Genomic DNA, 27,986 nt, shown 5'->3' with positions numbered 1-27,986 from the left:
TTTAGCCATTGTTTTGAAACGAATAAAAAGGCGCGAGCGAAAAGAAAGAGTAACTTCTCTTCTTGTTCCCAGAGAGGCTTGAAAACACTGAGCTGATTGAAGATCGTACCTACACATTTCCAAGTGAGTATAACAAGCCTCTGTCATAACTAAAACTTCAATAACATAGATGAAGATTGTGCAATCTTTCCCGAGTAAGCTTTTAGTTCAGATCGATAAAGGAAGAATTTTCTTTAGATACACGTCATCACGAAATCAAGGCGCACGAATTCTGAAAAGTTCATTCAGCGACATTGACACTGAAAGAGCTATTATGCACAAATGGGTTCATAGCATTACATTTTCCAACTGATTTCACCACTTTCAATCCGTGCCAATCTCATCAATTGACTTTATCACATATTTTCACCTTGCCGAAGTAATATTTTGTGGTAATTTACAATTCGTGTCAGTTTTATACATACTTAACTATCCTTCTTCATCATGGGTTTATTTTGCTTTTAATGCAAATTATCATGTTACCAAAGTAATATTTTGTAGTAATTTACAACTCATGCCAACCTTCTCCTTGATCAACCACACTCTTTCTCCTTCTTTGTTTATCATTTCATGATTTTCTGTTTCTGTTTTACCGAACTAATACTTTATAGTCCCTTTCCTACCACAGGTAATTAAAATGTCACAACATGTAGCTTCAGGAATAGGTTTATGAAAAAGCAGAATTTCCTCGCGTCAATTATAACTTTTAATTTTTTGTTCATAAGGCAGTTTGATTTGCTTAAGACTTGCTAAGTCATTCTTACGTGTAGCACCTACATTTTTAAATTTTCCCCCGTTACATATAATGAGTGATAAGGCTTTCCTAATGAGATAATCTTGCTGCTTTCCACTCTTAGGGATTCATATCGTTGTTCCAGAGATCGGACCATGACGGTAAACGCAGGGACTCTTTTACTCATTCTTGCCTGTTACGCTGTACATTGTAAGTACTCGTTCTATTTTTATAGGGAAACATAATGTTAAACGATGTGAATGCTGATTTAAGTACGTTTCCTATGAGATATGCATTGTCAAATACATTTGCAAATTTAACTTTGTAGAATTCTTGTTTGATACCATATACGGCTTTTTCCTACCAAACTATATGAGAAGAAAATAAGTCGCTGAACTTAGAATTATTTTAAGATTTTTCTAGGTTCATTTATACTCAGAAAGATTGAGTTACTCGTGGGATTCTTTTAGAAATTGTTATTTCAGTACCAAAGATCTTTTCCTCTTTTTAGCAATTATCATTTAGTTTGGAATCAGGGTTTGTACTGGCTATTACTGATATAAACTCTTTCAAAACCACCTCATTGTTATATACTGTCCAGTATAAATTTATCACTAGAGAAAGATCCAAGTCTCTTGCAGAAGTGAGTGGTGTGTTTCCTTTCACTATAACAACATAACGATGAAATTTTAATCTCAGCCATGGCAGCCGACGTTCAAGAGGACGAATTCGGTTCGACACCCCAGTCCGACACCCCTGAACGTCAAGAGCTACCCAAAAGTTTCCAAAATGCAGGTACAATTTCGTCACTTTTTTACAATTTTTTTTGTAGTAAGTATTCTTTTTCATAAATACGTAGAATACTATAGTAGGCATAAAAGATACGCCTTTGTCATCGCCTAAATTTTTTTAAACAAATATATTCCATATTGTCGTGTGTCAGATCAATAATAAATCACAGATAGTGTCAAAATGTGGTGAGAACAAAAAAGTAGCAGAGAAATTGCTCAGTGAAATGGCATCGATTTGTTTTATGTAAGATTGAAGCGAAAAGTTGGTGATGGCGACGTCATCTATGTGCCCTTCCTCCAAGAACTCATAAGAAAGAGCCAATCAAAAAATGCATGCATACTTCAGCTTATCATGTATATATCCCATAGGTTATCGCAGTGCGATTTCATCACCTCTCTTCAGAAGAATTATCAATGGAGCACATGCCCTTCATCCTGCCACATGGCCCTGGCTGGCTTCATTGAGAACATTACATCATGGTCATTTTTGCGGTGGCTCACTGATCAGTCCTGAATGGGTGCTTACAGCTGCTCACTGCTTTTTTGACCCCCATACTTATCAACCTTCAATCAATCTTCAGACAATGCAGGTGTTTTTGGGTAGGTATACCCATCATAGACGGTTGATCATTCTTTTAGATGTATTAACTAACTATGAATCGAAGAGCGAAGGGCTGAGCGTTGCCTCCATTCACCACCCATCTCCCTCAACGTAACTTTCGTTTTGTGAGAACACTTAAGAGTTATCTTACCCTCCAGGTGAGATTGAGAGGTTGCAGTATAAATTCCGGGAAATATGATCTCCAGGAGCTACGCGTCGATCAGAACGGCTGCTAGATATAAAAGTGGCCGAAGTTTCTGTAGATAATGGATTTAAGCTTGATCCAACTGGTTGCAACGGAATTACACAGTGTACAATCATCAGTGCCGCTTTTATATAATCAGTCCGTCTCAAAAATGATATAAATGGCTTTACCTCGCTGCACATATGAAGTCAAATTTGGATGCCTAACATCACGACCACTTCACATACGTTGTCAATTTTCTCATATTTAGTACTAAATATCCAATTTGACCTGCAGATATCGATTGCTAATCGACATGGGTAAAAAATTTTTCATAACTAAATTAAATATAACTTATTAAATTATACTGGAAATGACACAGAAACGTAGGCTCAAACGTTTTAAACTCCATATTTTAAACATTTTGTTTTCAATTACAAATTAAAGCTATGATATTTTGATTGTGCTGATAGCCGATCTCGAAATGTACAATTGTATGAGAGCAATATGCCTCACTCGTGATATATTTCTTTTTATTTCAGGTGCCAAGGGTAACAATCAGCCTGGTATGCACTTTGGAGTTGCACAGTTGGTCTTGCATCCCCAATATAGGCCGTTTCCACCGGCGGGTCCATTTGACATTGCCCTTATAAGGCTCGCTGGCAGGGTAACCAATATCCCACCTGTCCCCTTGCCTGATAATAACCCAACAGAACCATCGCTTACAGCAAAATGCATGGCTGCTGGTAAGCATATTTGATTAATGTTTGATCAATATAAAAAACTTAAAAGAAAAAAAAAAACTAGACTATGAGACCGAACTTCTCGCTATGATGTGGGAGAGCGTTTGCCTCTTTGTTAGTGAGCTGGAGTCTGGGTGGAGAGGTCTGGGTTCGAGACCTGACCAGGTCATCGTGTTGTATACTTGGGAAAAACACTTTTCTTTCACAGTGCCTCTCTCCATCCAGGAGTATTAATTTGGTACCGGTGAATTGTCAGGGAAGCCTGATCAAATGCTGGGGGGTAACCTCGGGATAGATTAACCTCCCATCCAGAGGGGGGGGGGGGTTGGCGCTTAGCTTGACATAACCTTTCCTCACTTTGATGATAAATATATTCATATAGTCTAGGTAAAGAATACATATCAATTGCCAAAGCTTCCAACACAAATGTCTCTACGCGATTTAAGGAGGATGTATGTCAGATGTAATGCTACCACGGGTTTTAATGGATGTTGCACGTGCACAAATGTGTCTACATAACCCAGACTAGCAATGTCTTTTTGTTTTTCCATTTTCAACATTTTGCGGCGTTCCCTGATGCAAATATGAAAGCACCATCAAAGATTAAAACTATTAGCACTGATTCCAATCATCAGGTTAGGGACGTCATATACCTGGGCCAAACAGATTAACCCCTCCACTTCTTCAACAAGCACCGATGCCTCTTCAAGACCCTCGGAGATGTGGAATGGGCATACCTAATATTAATTTCCAGTTATGTGCAGGAGGAACTGGAACTAGTACATGCCAAGGGGACAGCGGTGGTCCACTGTTTTGTGAAGACCGTGGAAGGTTTGCCCTCCAAGGGATCACGTCCTTTGGACACCCGTTTTGCATATCTGACCAATCCAGTGTGTACACTCGGGTCAGTTTTTTCGTGGGTTGGATCCGAGGAATCATGGCAGGTACAAACTTTTAGTCATTTACCCACGATATGTTTGACCGCATGTTAGGGGAACTGAACAAAATTCACCAGTTCGAGGCTTTCGTTTTTCCTTCATGATTTGGCTTGTTCACCTAGGCCTTCCATTTCTTTTGGTTAGTTTCAACCAGAAAAGGTTTGTGGTTGTGCAAGGAAAATTTGTTGAATTAGCTGACGAGTGTGTTGTTTCGCGATAGAGTGCCTTATGTAGTAAAACCAGAAGTAAAATAAGCTAAACGGCCAATCAGATGAAGGGACGATATCTCCAGTAAATCTCAAATAAAAATTTCGCAACCTACTTCAAGGGCTAAATCTGACTGGTTGAGAAAGTGGCGCGAGTTTCCTAGACCAATCAAAGAGCAAAGTAAAGTTAATCCAAAGCGACCCCAGGAGATCGCCAGTTTCTATTTGAATTCGTAAATGAAACTTCAATATTGAGGATCGCGTGATATGCCTCAGTCTTAATCATTGTAGATGACACTTGCAGATATCATAAACATCTTGAGGGGAGCTATGGAATTAAGAGATTGATAATCGCCGTACGAGAGAACCGAAATTTGACAAACCAGTATAATTTTCAGTATATTTGATAATCGGAGGTTTCTTCGTTAATCATACATCAGACTAGAGAAAATCCAAAAGCAAGCAAGTAATGGCAGAAGGAGGTGTTAAAAATTATTAGAAACTTGCTCACTGACATTAAATTCAAACCCTTAATTGTCATAATAACTATTTTAAACTGACGTAATTCTTGGAAATACAATGATAGAAACGCGCTGCCTTCTTTTCACTTTAAATAATAGATGAAAAACTTCCATAACTATCCCTAACTGTAATTGAGAGAGAAACCTTTACAAAATAAGTGGATGACGATGCAATTTGCCACTGCTTTTATGTACGGTGGTATGGGTGTGCCATGATAAATGAAGAAAGCTGCAGCTACTTTTATTCCGTTATAGGACCGAGGCCAGGGCCAGGTGTGCCGCATCCTTTTATTCCGAGATTTCCAGTGCCAGGTACAGTATTTTAAAACAAGCATTAGCTCTTTTTCAATCTTATGTTACGTTACGTTAGCCCTTCCAATCGCTCTGACGAAGGGCTAACGCTCGAAACGTCTGCCTTTAAACTCTTTACGGTGGCTAATTTACATTTTAACACTAAATTACCTGTTATGCTCTCCCCCCGACGCAGCAACACAGTCTCTTTAGAAACTCACCTCCTTTATTCATTTGTCTTTTTCACTCAGTCTTGTTCATTCATATAGTTCCTTTAACCAATTGCAGCACATTCTGTTGTTTATATTCGATTTTCTACTACATTCATGATTCCTTTTTGCATAATAAGTAAACTTATTGTATTTTCAATTTTTTGCGGTGTCTTTTTTGCAATTGGTAAGTCATTAATTTCAGATACAAATTGACTAGCATCCAATTTCTCCCATAATATAATCCCTGAATCAAACATTAGGGTTAAAAGAATAGGGAAAATGATCACCAACTAGGGAAGCTCTTGATTGTTAAACAAATTCTCATTGTCAGCATCATAGGAAATGTATGACGAACAGTCGGGAGAATATGCATACTGATGCTTGGGTGTAAAGGGTTTCGTAACAGGTGAACGTTGAAAAAACGATCGATTAAAATTGGTTGCTTATGTTTCAGATTGAAAGTAAAATGTTCTGAGTCTTAGAAAAAATGAAAAAAAAACGGAAATAAAATCAAACGAGAACACAATAGCAACTAAAAACAGAAGCATTTTTCAAACTTCACGGTTTTTTGATATTTGCACTTTTACTTTATCAAACGATAAATGAGCTATGCAATATTAAGAGGTAATTGATCGTTATCATACTTTTTTGTTAGGTTCCTTCCTCCGTATTCTTTGCTAACTGTCCATTTTGCACGACTTACTTCAGCTTTTATTGAACTTTTACTGGCGATGAACTAACCGATGTTAATTGTAATTTTAAGGTCGCTAATTTACCGAGGGAGCGTGCAAGTCGTCCATGGAACAGCCAATTTGTAGATGCTGGTGATCATTGTATTGAATTTACCACACGTAGTTGTTAATAAAATGATGGCATTACTCCATGAGCTAATCGAGAAGTGTGGGTCTCCATTAACTCTTTAAATTAAAGTTGACATTAAGGCACATCCAGGTCAGGAAGAATAGATGAAATACTTTAGGCCCTTCCTTCTAATTTTTCTATCGAATATTTGCGCAATTTGAAAGAAAGTACAGGGAGCAACAGTGGACTCTAACGTTTTATTTTCTCTGAATTTTCTAGATTTTACCACAGGAGCCAAACTTTGATTACATGCCCTTAATCAATCATCCAGCAAAAGCTTAACATACCAGGCTCCAGCTCTGAATATAAAAATGTGCTCACAAAGATATCCAGAAATTTTTCGCTCACGATATTTAACGGCACAAAAGTTTGGTTTCTGCGGCAATTTTCTCTCAGCTGTTCGTAGGTAAAACTATCGGCAAATTCTGCTCAAAACACTATCATCAACTCCGTTTAGCTTAAAAAAATGATCCTTGATCGGTTTGCTTAATAGATGTTCCAGCTCTTCGTCTCCCGTCCTGTTAGTGGCTCCGACTGCCATGACTTCAATTCCTCTTCTTTTTATTTCGTCAGCTCTTATTTTAACAGCGTCAGATCCAATGAAACTAAATCCATTCGTAATAAAAATAACAACTTCTCTTACTTCTGAAAGGAAAAAAACAACTGAAAATTAGCAGAAAGAAAAAAGATGATGGCTTTTTCACAAAGCATTCCCGTGCACGCTTAATTCTTCTCAATCAAGGAATGCTCGGAGAGGGAGGTACCATGAGTGGAATAAGACGCCACGAGCGACTCACGGACGCTGTCACTGGATAAGGCGAGTCGCCTGATCAGTGCCTTAGCAAAGTCTTCTTTAAAACTTTCTTCACCTATACTCGCAGAGGCATCAAGAACTATGGCCAAGTCAATCTTTTTGTCACAATTTCCTGTTTGTCCTGTTTTGATTGAGATTGTACGTTAGAAGTTTACATAGCGTTTTTTACTAGGGCAGATCCCTCAAAGCTGACCCGAACTGAGGAATTGAACAATCAGTCATTTATTTTCTCTGAATTTGGCTAATGGAGAGGGTCACATCTTGTCCTTCGTAGACTCAATTGACACCTCAACGGACTTGATTTATAAATAGTATCACAACGAGTTATTTTCGAGATTTTCTTAAAGCTCTAGCTACTAAGTACTAAGTACTAAGTTTTTACTTCATTTTGTAGCATTCAATTTGACTTGCATAAGAAAAATTGCCCATATTAATTTTCTACAAAAAGCACTTAGAATGTGAGCGCCTAAAGTACTCTGTCAACAAAGATTTTCTGTGGCATTTTTCAGTTCCTAACGCACTTTCAAATAAGGTACTCTAAGAGACTACTATTTATGGTTAGGCTGCTTGGCAATAAGTTCTGAGCAGGGAATTGAGAGCAAAAATCAAAAAGTATAATTCTTGCAAGGAAGAAGTTCCAAAAATTTTACCGCATGAAAATGTGTTGGCATTTCAAAAAATAGGTCCGCAATGCGTACATGTGTGGCTTACGAAATTGAGCTGCTTTTTAACTCGTGAATTGCGCGCATGCGCAAGAGCGAGTTATAGATAGGATGTGGGGAATAGCATTCGCTCGCTCGCTCGCTCGATTGGTCGATTCCTGTAAACTTTTTTTAGATTTTAGGCTTTTGAGTACATTTGATAGTTTTTGGCGAGCAATAAACAGACGAAATGGCGACCTTTGTTGCTAAGAATAGTGGTGGGGTGAAAAAGAAGCCAATGATAATCTTAAAAGAGTTTTTTTTTTCGTTTTAGTTTCAACAAGCGGCGCCAGCGACTGGCAAGCATTCAAGGATTCACACTGAAATAACAACAACCTTCGTTTTTCATAAAATTGTAATTTACAATCCTTGAACTTGAAAACAATCCGAAGATTCATTGAAAATATCACTTACTGCGAAGCGCTCGGAGTTTACAGATGTTCAAAAGCTTTTTCTGTTATAGCGTGAGATTGAGGACAAAATTGATCATTACGTTTCGTCGCGTGTGTTTTTCCTGTGAGAAGCAACAAAAGATGCCGGCGACTGACTAAATAACAAGTTAACACGAAAATCAAATAACACTTAGACAAACAATTTTAGCTACCGATTTTCAGTGAATTTTTAAAGAACAATTTTCTCGTAAGTTTCAAGACAATTTGAAGATTCAACATATATACAACGTACTAAAATGCGAAAGTTACACACCACAAAATTGATAAATAGGCCTGAAATGAAATTCTATCTTGTTATTGATTATACGTTGCCTAGCACGTGACTTAAATCTACCCAGGCGGAGATCTAAAATGACGGTGGCAGGCTTGGCTTAGTTATATCACTCAAAACTCGTTCCCGTTTGTCTCATTTGATAAAGAGGGAATCGTTAATGTTTTCATTAAGACAGTATTGCCTTGATTTTCTAATATTTACAACGAAAGACAGTAAATTTCACTTTTCACCCACATTTACTTCCAACCTTTTCTTTTGAACCAGAAACAAAAATGATAGACGTTTAAAACACATGACATCATCCACCTTGTTAAATGTAATAGCATGATCATTTCAATTGTAATGCCTTCTTGTCCCAACGTTACTTTGTTTCTTTGCTACATTAGCGAACACTGAACTACTGCTCGTACTCTAGATGACAATCAACCACAAAATTCCCTAAACCAGATAACATTAAACATAATCTCAAAAATCATGTGTCAATTCACGAGTTTGCTCACAGAGCACTTTGATTAGTGTCTGGTGTCTCATTGGGTTTCTATTGGAAGAGCTAATATCCGATTACCATTAGATAGTTTTCAATATTGATCCTGTTCATCAATAACACAGGACAACTAGCATACAAAAGTCCTGAAATGTTCATTCTGAAGATGAGAGTTATTGGCCAAACTTTGTTATGGAGGTCTCATTTTGACAACAAAAGTTGCACGTGTAACCTGAGGATTTAAGGAACTGAAAAAACATCAGCACAATTTCCCATAGTGGTCTGATAGATTCAGTCATTATTATGTTTACTTAGCGAAGTTGAATTGACTTCTGAAGTTTGTAGGTTGATTGTCTTTTCCAAAGTAAATGATGTGAAATGAACTCTAGGGAAGAATTTTATATGAATATTTTTGACATTTTGTGTACTAGTACATAAGGATAAAACTTTGGAGAAGGGCAGGGACATTTGGGAAATGATGTAATCTACACTACAAGCCATTGGGAGCTTGATTTGGTGTGAATGTATGACTAATTTTGGACAATACATACATATAAACTAACACAATGCTGGGTGTAGGTTTCTTTTGTCCATTAGGGCATAAAAGTTCAACTTTCAGTTGGTTGAGAGCAAAACTTTTACTATAATTATTGTATTTAGGTTTTGTGGGACTGTATTTTCAATAAAGAACACAGAAAAATTTAGTTCAGGTAGGTAGATATGAGGTTGCAAATGGAAGAGTCTAGGGAAAAAAGATAGGTGCATTACAAGATCAGAACACAAGCAATATTTTAATGAATCATATGTTGAGTTAAGTACTCTGAAGTAACATTACATTAACGTTGCTAATAATTTTTAACCCGATAAGATTTACAATCTGACTTGGAGGTTTTATTTACCAGAAAGTTCAATAGAGATAGAGTGTCGCCATAATAGATTTCAGGAACAGTACTCAGAGGCATAACTTAAACACAGCAGGTTCAATGTACAGGCAAGTGCATGATGGTATCATATGATTTATACTGCCAGAAGCTTCCAAGTTTTCTTATTATTGAAATTGTAATTTCATGCCAGTGAATCTACCAAATTCAAGTTATGTGGAGAAATGAATGGGTGAACTTGACGTCATCATGCAAATGGTCGACTTAACATCATCATGCAAAGTGCTAATCTACCGTACAAAAAGGTCCAAGACAAACATGGTAAGCAACTGAACTTCATGTATCACTTTGTGTTAGAGCATACAACAGGACTTGTGAGACCTGCTTCACTCTCATTTGCCAGAACAAGATTGAACGTCTGTTACCAATCAAAATCCAGAATGACTGTGACAGTTTGGAACTGATCTGTTAAGACTGTGCCTTTAAGGGGTCTACAGATGTGATTAGAACCCTGGGTCTCCGAAGATACCTGATGGTTATCTAATCCACATCAAGTAGCTCTAACTTTTAACTATAAATGTAACAAATGTCAGTTCCATTGAACTGTCTTCATAAAACTCAACAAAGTCTAAGCTAAGTTAATTAAAGTGTACTTAGGTATTCTAAATAAGCAGAAGTAAATTTTTCACAAATAACAAATGTTGAGCTCATAGCGTGTGTGCAGTTTAAAGTATTTGAAAAATTTACAGTTGCTTATCATATGAGAAATCATGTTATTGATTTTTCATAACATACACACGAAAGATACACATTCACAGGAAATCCACAAACTGATGGCAGATAAATTTGACAGTATTGACTAAACGAAGTGTGTGCCATCAAAATTTGTCCTTCAGCTGAATTCTTACTCAGGAATGCAATTTGTTAGTGTTTATCAATATACATAAAAGTATCCAGGCTTTTGTTTATTTTTGTCAGCTACTGCATGTATCAATCAGAACAACCTACTTTGTGTAAATCTGATTGGTTTCTAATGTGATCTATTGTTGCTGAGCCCAGTTTATATTATTTTGTACATGAGTTATTACTTTTTCACTAATGATAAATGAAAAAGGTACCTAACTATTTTCAGCCAATCAAAAAAATGTAATTTTTCATGTATATCAGTATTGTGATGAATTCACCAAACCAAACAAGTAACTGAAAAGGAGTTGTAGTCTACCAAATAAAGGCCTACTACACATGTATTGCCACCAAGTATAGATACCAATGCTTATCTGAACCATTATGAAGAGAATCTAGAAGACTGCCAAGGTTGAAGGAAGTTATGAAATGTTAAGGTCTGAATAATTCTGGCCATAACTTGGAAAACATAACACTAATCACATTTCACTTAACATTAAAGCACTAGGCTCCTATTCATATTTTAATAAAAGCAAAACCACTTTGTTACTGAGTTTCAATGGATTACTCCCCAAAGTTTGGAAACAATCACAATAGACATTTAGCACCATGTTAACAACAAACCACAGTTTCAGGTTAGGCATTAGATGTTTGTGACTTTTATTGGTTTAGCTATGTAAACATGAAAGTATAATTTCATTTAAAGAGGTCGTCAAATTGAATTTCCAGACAACAGCAGTGTTTCAGTGATTTTCTAAGGGCAACAAAAAAGTCCTATTTTCACTACTGGCTAAAAATGGTTTATTCTATTTGTATTCAATGACATGTAATGCCATGGGTGGCAGGGTATTCTGCAGTTTGACCAAAATTTTATCTTTGCATGTACTAAAAAGACTGTTTAAGTAATTTTCTTACTGAGCATATGGTATAGACAGAAATTCAGGATAAAAAATGTTCCGGCAAATGACTTACGTGAAATGTGACCACACAGAAACACTTTCAGACACTCACTGAGTGGTGCAACCCGCACCGATAGATCAAGCCGATAGTTGTTGGCTTGTGAGAGTGCAATAACTCCTTTCTGTGTGGTACAACCCGTACCGAAGATTCAAGCAGTTAAATATTGTCTTTTAAGAACGTAGAAGCTCTTGCACAAGGTGCACTTATAACACAAGCCGGGTCTGAATGTATTGGCTTCTGTGAGGGGAACTAACTCGTGATACGATCACCTGAAAAAAATTACTCGAGACCACGCTTACAATCAAGATGGCTGACTCAGATTAGTGCGCCGTACAATACTACGATACTAGACCACGTGACAGGCGCTCGACTCTCGTGTACAAATAAATAAATCCGATCGCGCCATAGTGTGGCTACACATGTTGTGTAAGCCACACAAAAATTTACAAATACTAGCCACAGAGCAGTCAACTGAATATGGAATGTGTTGCTTGTTTTTACAGACCATTTAAACCATATCTCCTTAAGCTAGCAGATCAGTAAATGGATCTTCACACAAACAAATTCCCATGATTCATTGGTTCAATAATGACGAGAGACTATTCTGGGTTGCCATGGGAACAAATGGAGCTCCATTTGGTAAAGATGATTGTGATACTGGTATGCTAGTGTAGTGAACTAGTGTAGTGTAGTGTACAAGATATAGATCTAAATGATTTAGTCAAATGAAAAAAATATACATATCTCAATCACCCCGGCTGATGCTAAATTACTTTTGTAAGCCATATATTTCAAAAAATAATGTATATCTATACATGGAGAGAAAGAAAGACTAAAAATTGATTCGAATTCTCCGCGTAAATAAGGGCCTACATTAATAATGTTATTAAAATCTTTACATTTAATTAAAAGTATTCTTATATCTGACTGTACGGGTAATTTGAGAAACATGGGACACTATAGAGCATAGCTGTGGACCACCAGCTCCACTGTGTTGATCTATGTCCACGGCACTCTTATAATGATTCTTGCAGCCTACGAAATCTGTTAAATTCGATCCAAAGTATTAATGAAGACTACCTGTTGTAGCAACAAAGGTTTAAAATTTCAAGAAGCACCTTAGGGTCAATGAAGTTGGTGGAGGAGGCCATTACAAAAAGAGAACTTCCCCTGCTTGATGGTAACCACTTATCAGCTAATAGTATATCTTTGTATCCCATCGTAAAGTTGTTGGTGTAAACTTCTTTACATTTTTTGGTTTGAAAATCAAGGGAACCGGTGCATTTTACCAGCTTGCTGGGGTATTGCAAGGGTCGGCCTCATGTAAGATACAGTGGGTGTAGACTTAAATACTGAATCGGTCTGGTCTTAACATCTGTCATTGAAACCGAGCAGCAAATTAAAAAAATTGTGATCATGACAGATTGAACAGAAACATTTATTGACAACAACAACTACACTATTCCACAAAAGCATCTGTTCTTTTGGTTCTGAATCCTATAAAATTGCAATTGTTTTGTTTGAAAATTAAGGGAACTGGTCCATTTGACCAGTTTGCTGTGATATTGTTAGGGTTGGCCTTGTGTAAGATACAGTGGGGTTGAACCTAAATAATGACCCTGGTATTGGCATCTGTAGTTGAAACCAGGCAGCAAATTCAACAAGTCCTTTTATAACAGACTGGAACAGCATCATTTATTGACCACAACAACTAAACTATTCCACAAAAGTATCAGTTTTGTCATAGCTGACCACTTTCAAAAAGCTCATCATGGTATACTGTATAACTTTGGCTTAGTTTTTGTAAGAAATTTTTGGCTCAAAATGACAAAGTCACTGCCTTGGATATCCAATTTGACACAACGTCACCTCAAATACTTCAAGTGGAACGTCGATAGTAGAAATGCTCCTCCACGGGGTTGCTAGATTTGGTGTGGATCGAAGCCTTCAGAAAGTCGCAGCACCATGAATCTTTTAGTCAGCGGATGCTCCTGTATTTTCGATCAAGGCTTCAAGACACATCATGTGGAGGTGTATTTTGCTCCTAGATTGTTGACTGCTCCTTTAAGTTGGAAAAAAAACTTAAGACCTGCCTTAATTACTTGTTTCGAACCTATATCCTTCCATATTTCGGTGCAGGAATCTGCTTATTAACCGCGAAGGAAGATTTTCTTAAAAAAAATTAAAAGGAATCTTAAATTTTACCCAAGCTACACCGTGTAACACCGAATTGAGGGGTAGTTTGGCCCTGGTGTGGTTCTTGAATTTAAGACTTTGTGTTACATTGCTCGATAGCTTTCTGCAATGAGAGATTTAATGCTCTGGTGAGTGACCTCACCTAATTTTTGTTCTGTTCAGGAGATCTCTAAAATGCTTAATCCTGAAATATGTATTCCCAACATTTAAAAAACGTTTGGGGTGCCTACTTTCACTATACGTTTTCCACTCTTTCCGGCCATTCTAAAATACAGTCACTACACCTTCTTTTCAGTTCATGGAAATTGCTTAATTTTCATGTCAAGATCGTATATTTAGTATTCTGGAGGATTTTCAACGCTTGTTAGCCCAACCTAAATTTCTTTATTTTGAAAAACGCCACAAGTTTCAGCCATTAATATCAAGGTCGAAGACCAACCATTTATTCCGTCTCTCGAAGGACATCGATAAGTCAATCTACTGATGCATTTTAGTTTTCGTTTTGTGAATGCAAAGGCAAAACTATTAAAGCAAAGTCAACATGTAGGAATAAGGGGGTGTTATACTAAGACAGATCGAGTGCCGTGCTGAAAAGAAACTCAGGGAAGTGGGTGCATCACTTCCTTCGCCATACAACAAAACGAATAAGATAGCAATTTATCGATTTCAAGACTGTTTACCTCGACGACAACTTATTTACCTCTTTGAAGCCCTTTGAAAAACAGGTTTTTGGCGATGTTTTTAGTGGTGACTGTAAAATGACACGGAAACATCGTAAAATCGCTGCGGAGATTTCAGCTTCTAAATCAAATAACAGGAAACGTAAAGTTACAAAGGACTGATTCACAAAATACTATCATATTTCATCTAACACCTCACAGAACGCTCTTAAGCTGCTCGTGACGTTTCCTACTGAATTAACTCTATTTAGACGCAGTAGCTTTGATGTGCATTAACATGAGTAAGCAATATAGCGATTAAAATTGTTCTCATATGAATGAAATCTTTCGGTAACCAGACAAGCCTGTTGAGACTAACAAACAAGAACTGATTATAGCGCAGTACTTCACTGTGAGTAAATAACAAAGGCCAGAGAAAAACAAATGATTTATGCCGTAAACTAGACATAGTACTGTATTTTTTCGTCAAGAGAGCATTTGGAAGCAGTTATTTGTTTCATTTACATTTGTTTTACCTTGTACTGATGCTGCAGATAGTCGTTGACATCCTGTGATTCCAGGAACATAGCCACATTTGGTTAGAGTGAAAGTATTGGCTCAAAGACATTTCTGCGTTATTTGCTCTGCGTCATTTGAATATTTATATTAGAAATTACTTGGCTTGCCACTCATGTAATTACATCTTCACGCAGAGGTTTCCAAATCTTCGAGTGTCATCCAAATCTAACGGTTGGCAATGCGAATGATGTATCCGGCGCAAATACAATTTAAGAGCCATTTTCCGAGAAAATCGAAAATCGCATGACACTCGTGAAAAAAACGAATTTTTTTTTCCTCTCGCCAAAACATCCCTTTTAGTAACCTTATTGAAGAAAAAATAATTTGGGGTTCAAGCGATTCATTGTACGGGAGAAATTACAAAAAGTTTGAAAAATCGATTTTTTGCTGGTTTTACGTACTCAAAAGAACAAAATCCGACCGCAACTTCGAGAAAACGGTGAACGCATAAGAAACAATCCCTAACATCGAAACTTCAGCCGAGTATTATTTCATACTTACTCTTTAATTTCCTGAAAGAAATTTGAAGAAAGAAGTTTTTAACATTTACAATCGACAAGTTTAAAAAGGTCAAATTTGTATCCCTGGAAATGTTAATAAATGAAGGCGAACTTTAACTGTTGTAAAAGGCCACTGGTATATGCCGCTTCCTAGTAAAACCATATAGAATAAAACCCTGGCTATTGAACTAAATTACTGGAAAGTTTTTCTCTGGAAATCCAATATAGTCCTCACACTAAAGTAAGCAATTTGAGTATCTGAGTAAATAAAATTTATGCAAATTAGACGGCCCGCTGAATGAATTCATATTTTTAACGCAAAGTTTTGTTGAACGAACAACTTACCATTGCTTGTTACGATAGAAGTTAAATCCATCTCTCAATCTGTTTGTCCTGTGAAGTGGCAACTCATCCATACCTGATTTTGACCAAAATGTGTCCAGCAACTTCAGCGCTTGAGCTATCTAAACACTTCCCACGCAGCGCTTATTACGCATTATCAGACGCTTTAATAATAATGAAACCCGATTATGTTTTGGTCCGAAAATAACATACAATGATGAAAATTAACCACTGCTCAAACCACACAGTTAACAAGGTGAGTATTATTCTTATTGAGCGAACAAATCAGATACTAGACGGGATAACAAGATCGTGTGACGTGTAATTTAGCAAACGTGCAGAGATTGGTCAAGCTAGCTTGTCGCATATGACGGTACGTGCTATACTTCGTAAACAATGTAAACAGACAAAGAACAAATTACAGCTGTCCCAATGAAAAAATGAACAACCGTACGTCTGTTTATAGATCATCAGTTTAGAAATATTCGACTCTAGGAACAATATTAATAAAACATTTCCAGGTCAAATGCTCCTGGAATAAAATTTATATAGTGTCACGAACTGTTTCGCCACTTACTATTGCACGTGCCTCTACGATATTATTTTTAATTGAATTATTCCCGTCTTGTATTACGAATACCGAAACAGCGTTAGTGGAGTTTGTCTCGTTTGTTGGGAGAGCTTTGTTTTTTATCATGGCTTCGGCAACGTTTCACTCATGTAGTTTTTCTGGTTTATTACACGACGCCACACCCTGTGGTTTAAGCAGCGATTATCCAGGCCAAGTTGAAGTTCTCGCTTTAAGAAATTGTACAAGGGACATTTAGAGGCACTGCAAGCTGTATGGATTAAAAGCAGATACAGCACTTGACACTGAATGGAAACTGCTGTTAGCAAGAGCAGGTAAATCTTATGTACTGTCTTACCGTCTTACGTAGTGGCTAATAGTGGTGTACATTTCCATCATCTCTTTATCACAGACCTCACGATGGTCATGTTATTCTAAGAAAATCTTCGGGTGCTTTCCATTCAGCCCAAAATTCCGCAAGTTTCGGTTAGAAATCAAATGGAATGGACCATTTCGGTTCGGTCCTCCCAGAATATTTGGGAACGCCTTTGAAGCTGGTCCAATTTGACCGGTCAGGTTATTTCGGTCGGTCGAACCGAAATGTCCCCTTCCATTTGACAAAATTATTGTCCCCAGTACTTGCCTACCGCTCTTTTGTATCCTTCTTGCAAGAACAATAAGCAAACGAGTTAATCTCTTTAAAAATCGCAGGCTTTTATCCGCGGCGTTAATATTTTGCAAACCAAATATTAACGCTTACGATAGCAAAAAAGATCTTTATTCACCACCCCCCCCCCCGCTCCGCCACCCACGCACACACACCGTCACTGATACACAGACTTTAAAGACTTTTTTATGAAAAAGGGGACCTCGAGATCTCCTAGCACACGAGCCTCTCAACTCGCTCTTGATGTATGCAATGGGTAATTTTCCCTTTACCTTTGTTTAGGGGTATTTGCAGTGGAAGAGTCCCACTTGTCATTGACAATATGCCCTCGCCACAGAGCGGAATTTGGTATGCGCTGGAGATCCTCAAAAGTGAAGCGTAGCATTCCACTAGAAATAGCTGCTCACAAAACAGCCTCGGTCAAAGGCGATCGGCATTTGGACAGCGTTCTATCTGCATTTATTTTAAACACTGAAGGAATACTTATTCAAGTTGGATCGCGTAAGTTTATCGTAACACATTTGTAGCTTAAGTATACGCTTTAATTTTAAACGAGCGAGGGCGTAAAGCAACATATGCACAAGCGTTACAATACCCTTTATTCTCCTGTTCCCCTCCCCCCAAAGAAGAAAATGGCTTTGAAGAATAGTAAAGAAATCGGCGATGGCCTTTTAACAAGGTTAACATTTATTTTTGCTACAGCTCTTTGCAGAATGTGCAAGCAACATTTCGCGGAGACAAACTAACAACAGAAAGTGACACCCGCACCAATGATTGAAGTTACTCCATGCGTAGAACTAGAGACTTCAGAGGCAAATGTAAGTAAGTAAACGGTAACCTTGGATACAGACTGTTATTCCAAAATAACAAATGCCAAAATTCCGAAAGGGCTGGGTAACTGTGAATAACTGTAAACTTTGAAAATGACTTTGAAAATGATTTTAAGACGAATAGGTCACTGTTCGTTTCTTTAAATTCCTTTCGGTCTGGCTGGAGCGGGAGTATTTATAATGATAGCAGTATGCATGTAAATTCATATTTTCTTTTTTTAAAATGATGTATAACTTAAGTTTCGAACTATAATAAAAAAACTAATGCCTAGAGACAAAATAAACAGAAATATTGAAGTAACATTGATGTCTAAACGTCTTTTTTGTATGTTACAGAACAGCTCAAACTCATCTCTAGGGCAAAGTGATACCGGTCAATCTGTTGAAGAGTTCGCAGAAAGCCTTGGACGTCTAACAATCGCTGATGACACCTTTCTGTCACCAGACACAATAAGCACAGCTTCCACTCAGAGTGACGAGCCCACACCTGTGATCTTACATGAGCCGCGCGAAAAGCTGAGTGAGTTCCTGGCAGCATGCAAACTTGAACCGCTTGGAAAGCCATGGCTTTCTTGGAGTGATTCCTCTGAGCGAACAAGACAACGTCAAACAAGGAGAGCCACAGAAATAGTAGCAACTGTGCTAAAGAGCGTCACCCCTGATAATGCTGGTGAACTCTGGCGACGTTTAGCCTCTTCTACGGCTATGAACAAGGCCCTAGGTGTAAGTGAGTTGTCACATTCAGAGCATTTGTATTTAGAGGCCCTAGCAGAAGTGTACCAGAATGCAACCAGCTGGGATACCCGTAGACAAGTGCTTTCGATTATGGCAGGGGTTGGAACTTTCAACGACACTTCCCGTTATATCCCGGGGTTGACAAGATACCGATACTCCATGGCTAATCTTCATCGATCACAGTTTGGCCGAGGCGCTCAAGTTCCACAACAGCCTACCACACGAATACGAGTAGACTTGAGGCAGCTTGACCACTTTCTTGGTTTCATCACGAGCCTGCATCTTGTTCAGGACCTTCCATTTGGGCAAAAACATCTCAAGCTTTCGTCTGGTGAGGTTATTCAAGTACCTAACGTAATCCGTATGATGATACCCGAGCGAGTGATACAACAGTACACTCAGTACTATTTGGAGATCAACTTCAAACCATTCAGCGAAACTATTATGAGACGGGTACTCTTTGAGTGCAGTGCCTCTGTAAGAAAATCACTGCAGGGCTTAGATTATTTTGCAGCTGAAGGTGCTCGCGCATTTGATGATCTCGTGGCCCTCGTACGCCAAATAGGGGGATTAGGTTCCGGCAAGGAGTGGGAGACTACAGATGTGCAAGCTCTTATGACAAGCAAGCAGTATTTGAGGGGGGACTATAAGGTAATGTGAATTCTGACTCCAGAAAGACAGCTTGAATAAAACTAAAAGTAAGTACTTATTTTACCTCGTCAACAAAAACATTCCGTAAAACAAATATATATTTTGTACTCTTTTTCTTCACTAAATGGTGCACGTGTAACTAGCTTACATAAATTCTCGAGATTAACAATGCGCGCAGGAGGATAGTTTTTTTTTCTATGGTTAAGGTTAAAAGTTATTCGCCCCCTTTCGTTAATAATATATGTTAGATTAAAAAATCATTTGATTAACTATTATATTGAAGTATAAGCACAGACAAACAGTAATCTCAGTTTTGTTTTATCAACAGGTTCATGTCACAAGCCCCTCTAACGTAGCAGATCATTGTGTGTTGTTTGCTCTTAGCGACAGTGGTGATGCAGATTACCAGCAACAATGCATTCACCAACACACTGATCTTTGTGACCGTTGTCAAAGTCTTCAGGAAACTCTGGCAAAGATTGAACGGGTCCTTGGCGAGACGACCTTTCCGACTCAGGACGCGAAAGACGAAGCGCTATTTATATTCCAGACAGCCCAGCTGGCCATAATGTCCTGGAAATGCCACATCCTTAGATCAGCTAACCAAGACCAAGAGAGAATAGATGCACTGGAGAAACTTGACGACAACACTGTCTTGATAATTAACGACTGGGCCATGAAGTTCCTGCCACAGAAATACAGAGAGTCCCAAACCGACTGGTTTGGTAAGCTAGGTATCTCCTGGCACGTTTCTGTCGTCTACCGTCGTGTGAGCGGTGTACTCCAGTGGCAGGGCTTTCTGCACATAGTCCAGTTGTGCAATCAAGGCAGTGCTGCAGTGGTTAAAATCATGCAGGATGTCCTGAATACCATCAAGCTGGAGTACAGTGAGATTGACAAGGCGTTCTTTCGCCAAGATAACGCAGGATGTTATCATTCGTCGTCCACCGTACTCTCATTCCCAGTGATATCCTCCTCCACCGGCATCGAAATCAAGCGCATTGACTTTTCTGACCCACAGGGTGGAAAAGGTGCCGCAGACAGGCTCGCTGCAACCTGCAAGAATCACGTCAGGACTTTCATAAACGAAGGAAATGACGTGACCAATGCCGAACAACTGAAGAGTGCTCTTCTTTCGCATGGGGGGATAGAAGGAGTTCGAGTTGCTGTCATGCAAAGTGTTGAAGAGGAAGCAGTAGTAGATGACAACAGAAAGATTATTGGTATCAACAAATTAAACAATTTCGAGTTTAAAGACGAAATTCTCGTAACTTGGCGCGCTTATAGTATGGGAAAGGGAAAAGAGATCCTATTGGAAACAACATCAGAAGGTTAGTCTAATGAAAATTCACAATTCTTCCTTTTTTAGAATTATTTCATCGCGCAAATATATATTTTTTTATAGTTTGAGTAAAAAGGTGTACGGTTATCGTTTGCTATAGCCTTCAGACGCATGAAAGGCATCCATTTCCCATCCTGGTACGCAGGAGGAGTGGGTGTCTACCACCCCGTGGGGTTTTGCTTTGTAAAAGACTTAAGCCCCTTAGACCCTTTATAAATTTATAGTCCTTGATTTGTTCTAAAAAATTTTTAAAACGAACATTGCAGAATATGGCGGTTCTGAAGAACATGTCCGGTCATAAGATGTAAAAAGCAAACGTTTCATCTGTTCGCGCAGCAAAGTGGACCAAAGGGGCACTCTTCACAGGCTGTGCAGAGTGAAGTATTGAAGTAGGTGAACAGTGCTTTTTATGTAAATCTTGTTTCTTTATGTGTTATCTACTTCAGAGCATGGCATTGGTTGGCTTTCATCTGAGTTTTCTTCTGGAGACTTTAGACCCCTTAGCCCAAAACCGACTCAGTCAAGGAAGAAGCAAGAGACGGAAGTGGAGCAGGTTCATGATCCCACTGACAATACAAATGAATCGTCATCCGTGTTTACCTGCCCTCAGGATGGGTGTGTTAAGGTCTTTCAAAGGCTGTCTTCTCTCGAAAAACACCTATCTTTAGAGAAATGCACCAAGTCTTTAGAGAAACGGTCTTTGTTAGACCTTGTCAAACTAGACTACAAGTCCAGGTTGGAGGAGGGCACGACCAGTCAAGTTATTTCGTTTGCGTCTTTTAGGGATACAAGAGAGGCTACATCCGGCGAAGTAGAGGTAAAAGAAGGATGGGCGCTAAAGCCGAGCAAAAAAGCATATCGCTTTAACCAAAACCAGAGGGATTATCTAAATGCGAAGTTTACAAATGGTCAAACCAGCGGCAGAAAACTGGACGGTGATATCGTATCACGTGAAATGAGACGTGCACAAGGACCTGATGGTGTTCGTTTGTTCAAAGTATCCGAGTTTCTTACCCCGCAGCAGTGCACTTCATATTTCTCACGTCTTGCAGCGAAGGTCCGACGGCAAACATCCGACGATGCTGAAATCCAAGCTGTAGTAGAAGAGGAAAACTTTACCATGGCAAGAGAAACAATCCTATCCATCACGCTACAGCACCCCATCACTTACGATCAGTACGATCTCTGTGCCATGGCCAAGCGAGGATCTCTGGAGAGACTTAAACTTGGAATGCTTCAAAACATTTGTCAGCAACTAGAATTAGAAGTACCTCCCAAGCCTGTTCGCCGCAAAGCGCTCTATGTTGACCTGCTGAAAAAAGCCGTCATTAATTGCACTTGCCAGCTCCGTGGGAAAAATATGTAGAAACAGAAAGTACTACCCTGCTCACAGACGTTTTTATGTTTTGGGAATTTGGTGCGCGCACAAGATAAGCGATTGCTCGTGGGAGAGGGCGGAACGCGCTTTTTTTTTATACGTGCACTCGACGATATCTAAAAATGAAGAGAGTCTGTGAACAGGCTAGTAAAGTACACAAATTGTAGAGTTTTGCCTAAAACGGTGTTCTCACTTCTCCTCAGAGGCTTGCTTCCAGGAGTGAATCATTCACCATTTGTTCTCGCCGGAATAACTAAGTCAAGAAAAAATCTATTTTGTTGATTGTTTTGCTTCCTTTACTTATTTTTGAAGTTTGTTTATGTTTAAAAGAGCGTTCCTTTTCGGAAAGTGAGATCATTTCTTGTTTGTCAGGGTGAGTCCTTGTTACAAATCAGTCAGTTACCTTTCAGCTTGTGACTATTTGCACGTTATAAATGTCTCTTCCCGCTCTGACAAATCAATGACACCTTATCTTATAAATGTGCAGAGGTATTTTAGCCTGCATAACAGCCGCTTTATGAGCCAAGCGAGGCGAACGCGGTATTTGCTCGAAGCATGAAACGAGTGCGAAGCGCGAGACGAGGGATGGAGAAAAATAAAGCTTTATTTTTCTCCTCCTCTCGTCGCTTCTCGCGCTTCGTGCAAAATGCCACTTTCGCCTCGCTTGGCTCATAAAGCGCCTTTTATGCAGGCTGGAGGTATTTCTGCAAGTTCTTTGAGTTAACCAAAGATAACTTTGTTTATCTTCGCTAAACAACACTTCTAGAGGTCTCTAGGGAAAGCGTTACGCGCGAGAATGTGGAATTTTATAACACTCCACATCGCGTATTCAGCCCTGCGGAGTGGTTCTCCTTTTCTCGCGCTCGCGGCGTGAATTGGTCATAGTTAACTCAAAGATTATTATTAGCCTCAATAGGCTTTTCAACAATTTTGAAGAGGTCTGGAAGGTTTTAAGGATGCGATAAGCACACGCAAGTTTGAAGTTGTGTTGTGGACAAGCTCTAAATGAAACTGAGAATTTACTTCAATAGCCAAGGCTTTATTCTATATGGGTTTTACTAGGAAGCGGCATATACCAGAGGGCTTTTACAACGGTTAAAGTTCGCTTTCATTTTCTAACATTTCACAAATACGACCTTTTTAAACTTGTCGATTGTAAATGTTAAAAACTTCTTTCTTCAAATTTTCTTTTAGGATTTTAAAGATTAAGAACGAAATAATACTCGGCTGAAGTTTCGATGTTAGGGATTGTTTCTTATGCGTTCACCGTTTTCTCGAAGTTGCGGTCGGATTCTGTTGTTTTTAAGCGCAAAAAGACAGCAATAAAACGGTTTTTCAAACTATTTGTTATTTCTCCCGTACAATGAAACGCGTGAACCCAAAACTATTTTTTCTTGAATAAGGTTACTAAAAGGGATGTTTTGGCAAAAGAAAAAAAAATTCAATTTTTTTACGAGTGTCTTGCGATTTTCGATTTTCTTGGAAAATGGCTCTTAATAGTCTACGCGTGTGGGAGGCTGCGTCTTCGAACATTTGAACCTGTTGGGATATTTTTCCTAGAACTATTACATCACGTTAATTATTCATCGCTAAAGGAAGATCCTTCTATAAAAAAAAATTAAAAATATAATTTGCGCTAACCTAGTAACTCAGCAATACTCATACTTGTAAAATTACTTGGCTTGTCACACACTTCCATCATCTCGCCGCGCCCCCAAATCTTTGCGTCTAAATTGTAAATATTTTATGCTGTGGTTAAATAAGATAATAAATTATTAAGCAGTCAAATCATCCTGAAAAACTTTGAATATGTTGCGAAATATTTCCTGGAACTGTAATATCACATGTGGTTAAGTGTTGATCCCAAAACCTTTTAAGTAGTTAAAACGCTGTGACATCTCAACCAATCATAAAGCTAATTGCGGTGTACACGTCAGCAGCGCATGCTAATGGAAAGCCTACAAGATATATGAAGCCCCGGAAAACTTGCTTCTAGTCACACCTTTCATTACACTCTAGGGCCTCCTTCATAAAGCTTTGCAACCATGTCAAACCAAAAGACAAAGGGAAATACTACTTTCCTCTTTACCTCTGAGTCTGTTGGCGAAGGACATCCTAGTAAGTTGTACCATTTCAATTCATCGTTTAACTTTTTAAGCGCAAATTTTCCACAGCTGAACGCTGGCGGAAGTTGACGTTTTCAAGCTAAAACGAAAGTGTACTTTGTCTCTATAGATAAACTCTGCGATCAGGTCTCTGATGCTATTCTCGATGCTCATCTCACACAAGATCCAAATGCCAAAGTCGCATGTGGTAAGTTACAGAAATAAATTGTTGCATGATTAGCGTCTTAGTGAAAAGAAAATTTGCACATCTAAGCACGAGTTAAAAGGGCGCCACTTAGTAATGGCTGATTCAGTCCTGAGGTTGCAATGAACCGATCTATCTTAGAAAGTCAAATCGAAAGTTCTTAGGAAATCAAAATTGGAATATCTTTCTTTTGGTTTCACCACCCAGCACCACAAAGTTTTTCCGAAAACGCCACCGAAGCAAGGTATACTTTCGCTGAATAGGTCTGGACATAATACAAATAATTCCGGGAATTTTGTTACGTGAGATAGAAAAAAAACATATCTCCTGTTTGGATTTGATCCAAAATGCTTCGCGTTTCAATATTTCTCAATGGCAAATGGACCTAAAGATTTCGATTTTGATTATGTCGCTTTGGTTTACGTTAGCTCAATAACCAACTGTGAACCTAGACAGGAGAGTACCTCGAGGATCAACCTATTTTCGATGGCTAAGTGATATTCACTGATGTTCTACACTAATAAGATTTCAAAGGGCGAAGATGAATTTGGAAGCTGAAGGAAACAACATCAGTCAGTCAGTCAGTACCCAATCAGGTGCTGGCAAGATCATTTCCGGTCAAACCTGTTTAGCCGGTGGAAATATAAGCCTTCGGGCCTACAATAGACTCAAAGATTCTTAACATCATGTGTTCACAATGCAATCTTTGTTTAACAGTTGGTTCTCTAGCAACTCTAGCTTCTTGAGGAAAATTTTGCACGTGCACATTAGGAATATGAAGCACGCTCACGCAATTGAATTTGATTAGACAAATTTACTACCTATGTTATAATAGTTATTGATGGTTGACGTGCGTGTGATAGACAGGTATTGATTTGAAATGTTTGCTTATGAACAGAAACTGCGACTAAAACAGGCATGGTTCTTATTTGCGGTGAAATCACATCGACGGCTGTTGTGGATTATCAGAAAGTGATCCGTGACACAATCAGGAAGATTGGATATGATTCCTCGGAAAAAGGTTAAAAATTATTCCCTAAGCTGATCACTAGACTCTTTTTATTGGCGATCAAATATTATGCATGAGCAACTCCTTGATTTTCAACAACAATCGACTCTTTCAGGATTCGACTACAAAACCTGCAGTGTCCTGGTTGCCCTCCAACAGCAAAGCCCTGACATTGCCGGCGCTGTCCATAAAGACAAAAAAGAAGAAGATATCGGCGCCGGTGATCAGGGTCTCATGTTTGGCTATGCCACTGATGAGACAAAAGAACTCATGCCCCTGACTGCTGTTTTAGCTCACAATCTAAACAAGAAGCTTGCTGAGAAGAGACGAGATGGATCTATGCCCTGGCTCCGACCTGATTCCAAAACACAAGTTACCATCGAGTATGATGGAAAAATGGGTGATGGTGTAATCACACCTCTTCGAGTCCATACTATCGTTATTTCTGCCCAGCACCACCCTGACATCAAATTAGAAGAAATGAGGAAGCAACTGAAGGAGAAAATTATTGACGTACTATGATTTTCCTACTTCTAAGTATACTTTACTGAATTTTACAAATCAATTGTGCATTTCTAATCACCTTTTAAGCTAGATTTTTAAATCGGTTTATTGCTAATGAACTGCGACGGACCCAAACCTTTCAAAAAAATCCAAGCCAGTCCAAAGCGAAGCATTTTCGCTCTAAAATAACTTTCTTTCCTCTGTAGCAAAGCACAATAGAAAAAATACATTTGAACAGACTGGGCAAATAGTTATGTTTGAGTGAACTGTTATAGTTTTTCTATTTCAGAAAAACACGACTAATATAAACCTATCAGCAACCAGTAGCATTTGGCCATACATATATTGTGTGGGTGCACTTTTCAAAGCCCATTTTCCCCTTTTTACCAAATCGATTTTTCCAGGAAGTCGTCCCTGCCAAATATCTTGATGGCAAAACAATTTACCATCTGCAACCTTCTGGTACATTTGTGATCGGAGGCCCCCAAGGTGACGCAGGTTTGACAGGAAGGAAGATCATTGTCGACACCTATGGTGGATGGGGGGGCTCATGGGGGAGGTGCTTTCTCTGGGAAGGACTTCTCTAAGGTTTGTTTCCTTGATATCCTTTCCTTCTGAAACAGTTCACTGAGTCTCTGCCTCCAAAATTAGCTTTATTTTACCTTTAAGACTCTTGAAAATACTAAAATACTTTTCTCATAACCATCAAAACATGTTTATGTAAAGGTTTGGATTTGACTGAAAATACAGAGCCATTTATCCGAATGGGAGCAGCAAATTAATCCATTTTTGTTTTATCTGTTAGGTGGACCGATCTGGTTGTTATGCCGCCAGGTGGATTGCTAAGTCTCTTGTGGCAGCCGGGCTGTGCCGCCGAGTCTTGATCCAAGTCTCGTATGCCATCGGTATTGCCGAACCTCTTTCAATCACTGTGTTCTCTTACGGAACAGGCACGATGTCTGAAGACGAGCTCTTGGAAATTATCAAGAGAAACTTTGATCTTCGTCCTGGCGTGATAGTCAGGTGTGAACTGAAAATTTTTATATGGCGGTAAATAGGTTTTTTTTAGCCACCTGACAAGCTTTTTTTCGTATATACTTACTATCATCTCAATGTCTTACCAGCTCTTCAAGCTTTATAGATATTGTCACTTTTCTACTACTGGCATTTTATGAATTATATATCTGTTTGTTGTTCTACAGGGACCTTGACTTAAAGAGACCCATCTACCAGGAGGCATGCGTCTACGGTCATTTCAAGCCAGGTTTTTCCTGGGAAGTACCTAAGGAGCTGGCTTACTAGATGACTGAGTTTACTAAGGCAGAGCAGAAGGTGCTCGATAAGAGTGGTCCCTTTGAAGCAATTAAGATTGATTCAGCCTAGTACTATAATAACTACCGAATTTTAATGATAACGAATGACAAAAATAAAAGGCTCGAGACTGAAACCATGTCAAACGGAAAGTAACTGTCCATGGTCGATTCAATGAATGAAATAAAAATATCTTTACAGGTATCGAAAAGAGTCATCTCATGGTGCATTAATAGGTGATAAATTTTGAACAGTTCATTTATGTGTTTACAGTTCACAAATATTCCTCTCTCCATTTCTTCACATACATCAATTTTGGTAAGAACCTTGTCCCATATTCGTGACGGTAATCACGGATCTATCACCTGAATTTCGGTGAAGGGTGACGAGTTGGTATGGTTATGGGAAGACTATTTACCAAATTTCTAAGATTCACAGCTCATAGTTCACCACAGTCTACTAAAAGTAACTATTGAGTGAATAAAAAAAAGTATTAAAAACCTAAGTAAAGTTAGATGGATATCAAGAGCGAGGCTAAGCACTGCTCTATTTGTTACAAAGTACTATCGCAGGAGATACCCAAAGGCTATGAAATACCCCACATCGTATACCGAATTACTGTGATCTGAGTTGAGCAAAGTTTGCATTTCCCTGCAGACCTTAAAAAGTTATTGAGAAAGTTGAGAAGGAGAATAACTAGTACGAGGTGGTTTTCCAAAAGAGATGATACAAAACTACATCTTTGGAGACTATATCTGGGAAGAAATCAGACAGGGTTATAACGATCCCTAAACACAGCGCCTATCTACTTCCTAA

The 27,986-nt window shown here is 38.6% G+C and overlaps 2 protein-coding genes and 1 pseudogene across 3 annotated transcripts; all 3 read left to right on the top strand.

The window, feature by feature from the left end:
* Positions 1-10: 10 nt before the first annotated feature.
* Positions 11-6,157, top strand: LOC113672498 (tryptase gamma). Its single transcript, XM_027188788.2, has 8 exons — positions 11-123; positions 897-982; positions 1,472-1,567; positions 1,933-2,163; positions 2,891-3,094; positions 3,727-4,035; positions 5,012-5,068; positions 6,023-6,157. The coding sequence occupies exons 2-6, from the start codon at positions 928-930 to the stop codon at positions 3,729-3,731; spliced, it is 591 nt and encodes a 196-aa protein (XP_027044589.2). The 5' UTR covers positions 11-123; positions 897-927; the 3' UTR covers positions 3,732-4,035; positions 5,012-5,068; positions 6,023-6,157.
* A 12,583-nt stretch (positions 6,158-18,740) lies between these two features.
* Positions 18,741-22,039, top strand: LOC149040364 (uncharacterized). Its single transcript, XM_089182344.1, has 3 exons — positions 18,741-19,316; positions 19,645-20,647; positions 21,105-22,039. Exons 1-3 carry the CDS (start codon positions 18,756-18,758, stop codon positions 22,022-22,024), a joined length of 2,484 nt encoding a protein of 827 aa, XP_089038470.1. The 5' UTR covers positions 18,741-18,755; the 3' UTR covers positions 22,025-22,039.
* A 1,877-nt stretch (positions 22,040-23,916) lies between these two features.
* Positions 23,917-27,381, top strand: LOC149040363 (S-adenosylmethionine synthase-like; annotated as a pseudogene). The gene is made up of 7 exons (XR_016179740.1): positions 23,917-24,154; positions 24,272-24,349; positions 25,245-25,367; positions 25,471-25,868; positions 26,264-26,447; positions 26,665-26,882; positions 27,062-27,381. The product of XR_016179740.1 is annotated as an S-adenosylmethionine synthase-like (transcript).
* The last annotated feature ends 605 nt before the right edge of the window (positions 27,382-27,986 follow it).

Source organism: Pocillopora damicornis, chromosome 9 (assembly GCF_964200805.1).
Source record: "Pocillopora damicornis chromosome 9, jaPocDami1.2, whole genome shotgun sequence".
NCBI classification, from domain to species: Eukaryota; Metazoa; Cnidaria; class Anthozoa; order Scleractinia; family Pocilloporidae; genus Pocillopora; species Pocillopora damicornis.
Note: the sequence above shows the minus strand (reverse complement) of the source record. Positions and strands in the feature narration are given on the sequence as shown.

Coding starts and splice junctions, on each gene's coding strand:
- LOC113672498 (XM_027188788.2), top strand. CDS start 928: ATGACGGTAAACGCAGGGACTCTTTTACTCATTCTTGCCTGTTACGCT. Junction 1,568..1,932: donor CAAAAGTTTCCAAAATGCAG/GTACAATTTCGT, acceptor TATATCCCATAG/GTTATCGCAGTGCGATTTCA. Junction 2,164..2,890: donor GACAATGCAGGTGTTTTTGG/GTAGGTATACCC, acceptor TTTTTATTTCAG/GTGCCAAGGGTAACAATCAG.
- LOC149040364 (XM_089182344.1), top strand. CDS start 18,756: ATGGCAGGGGTTGGAACTTTCAACGACACTTCCCGTTATATCCCGGGG. Junction 19,317..19,644: donor ATTTGAGGGGGGACTATAAG/GTAATGTGAATT, acceptor TTTTATCAACAG/GTTCATGTCACAAGCCCCTC. Junction 20,648..21,104: donor ATTGGAAACAACATCAGAAG/GTTAGTCTAATG, acceptor TATCTACTTCAG/AGCATGGCATTGGTTGGCTT.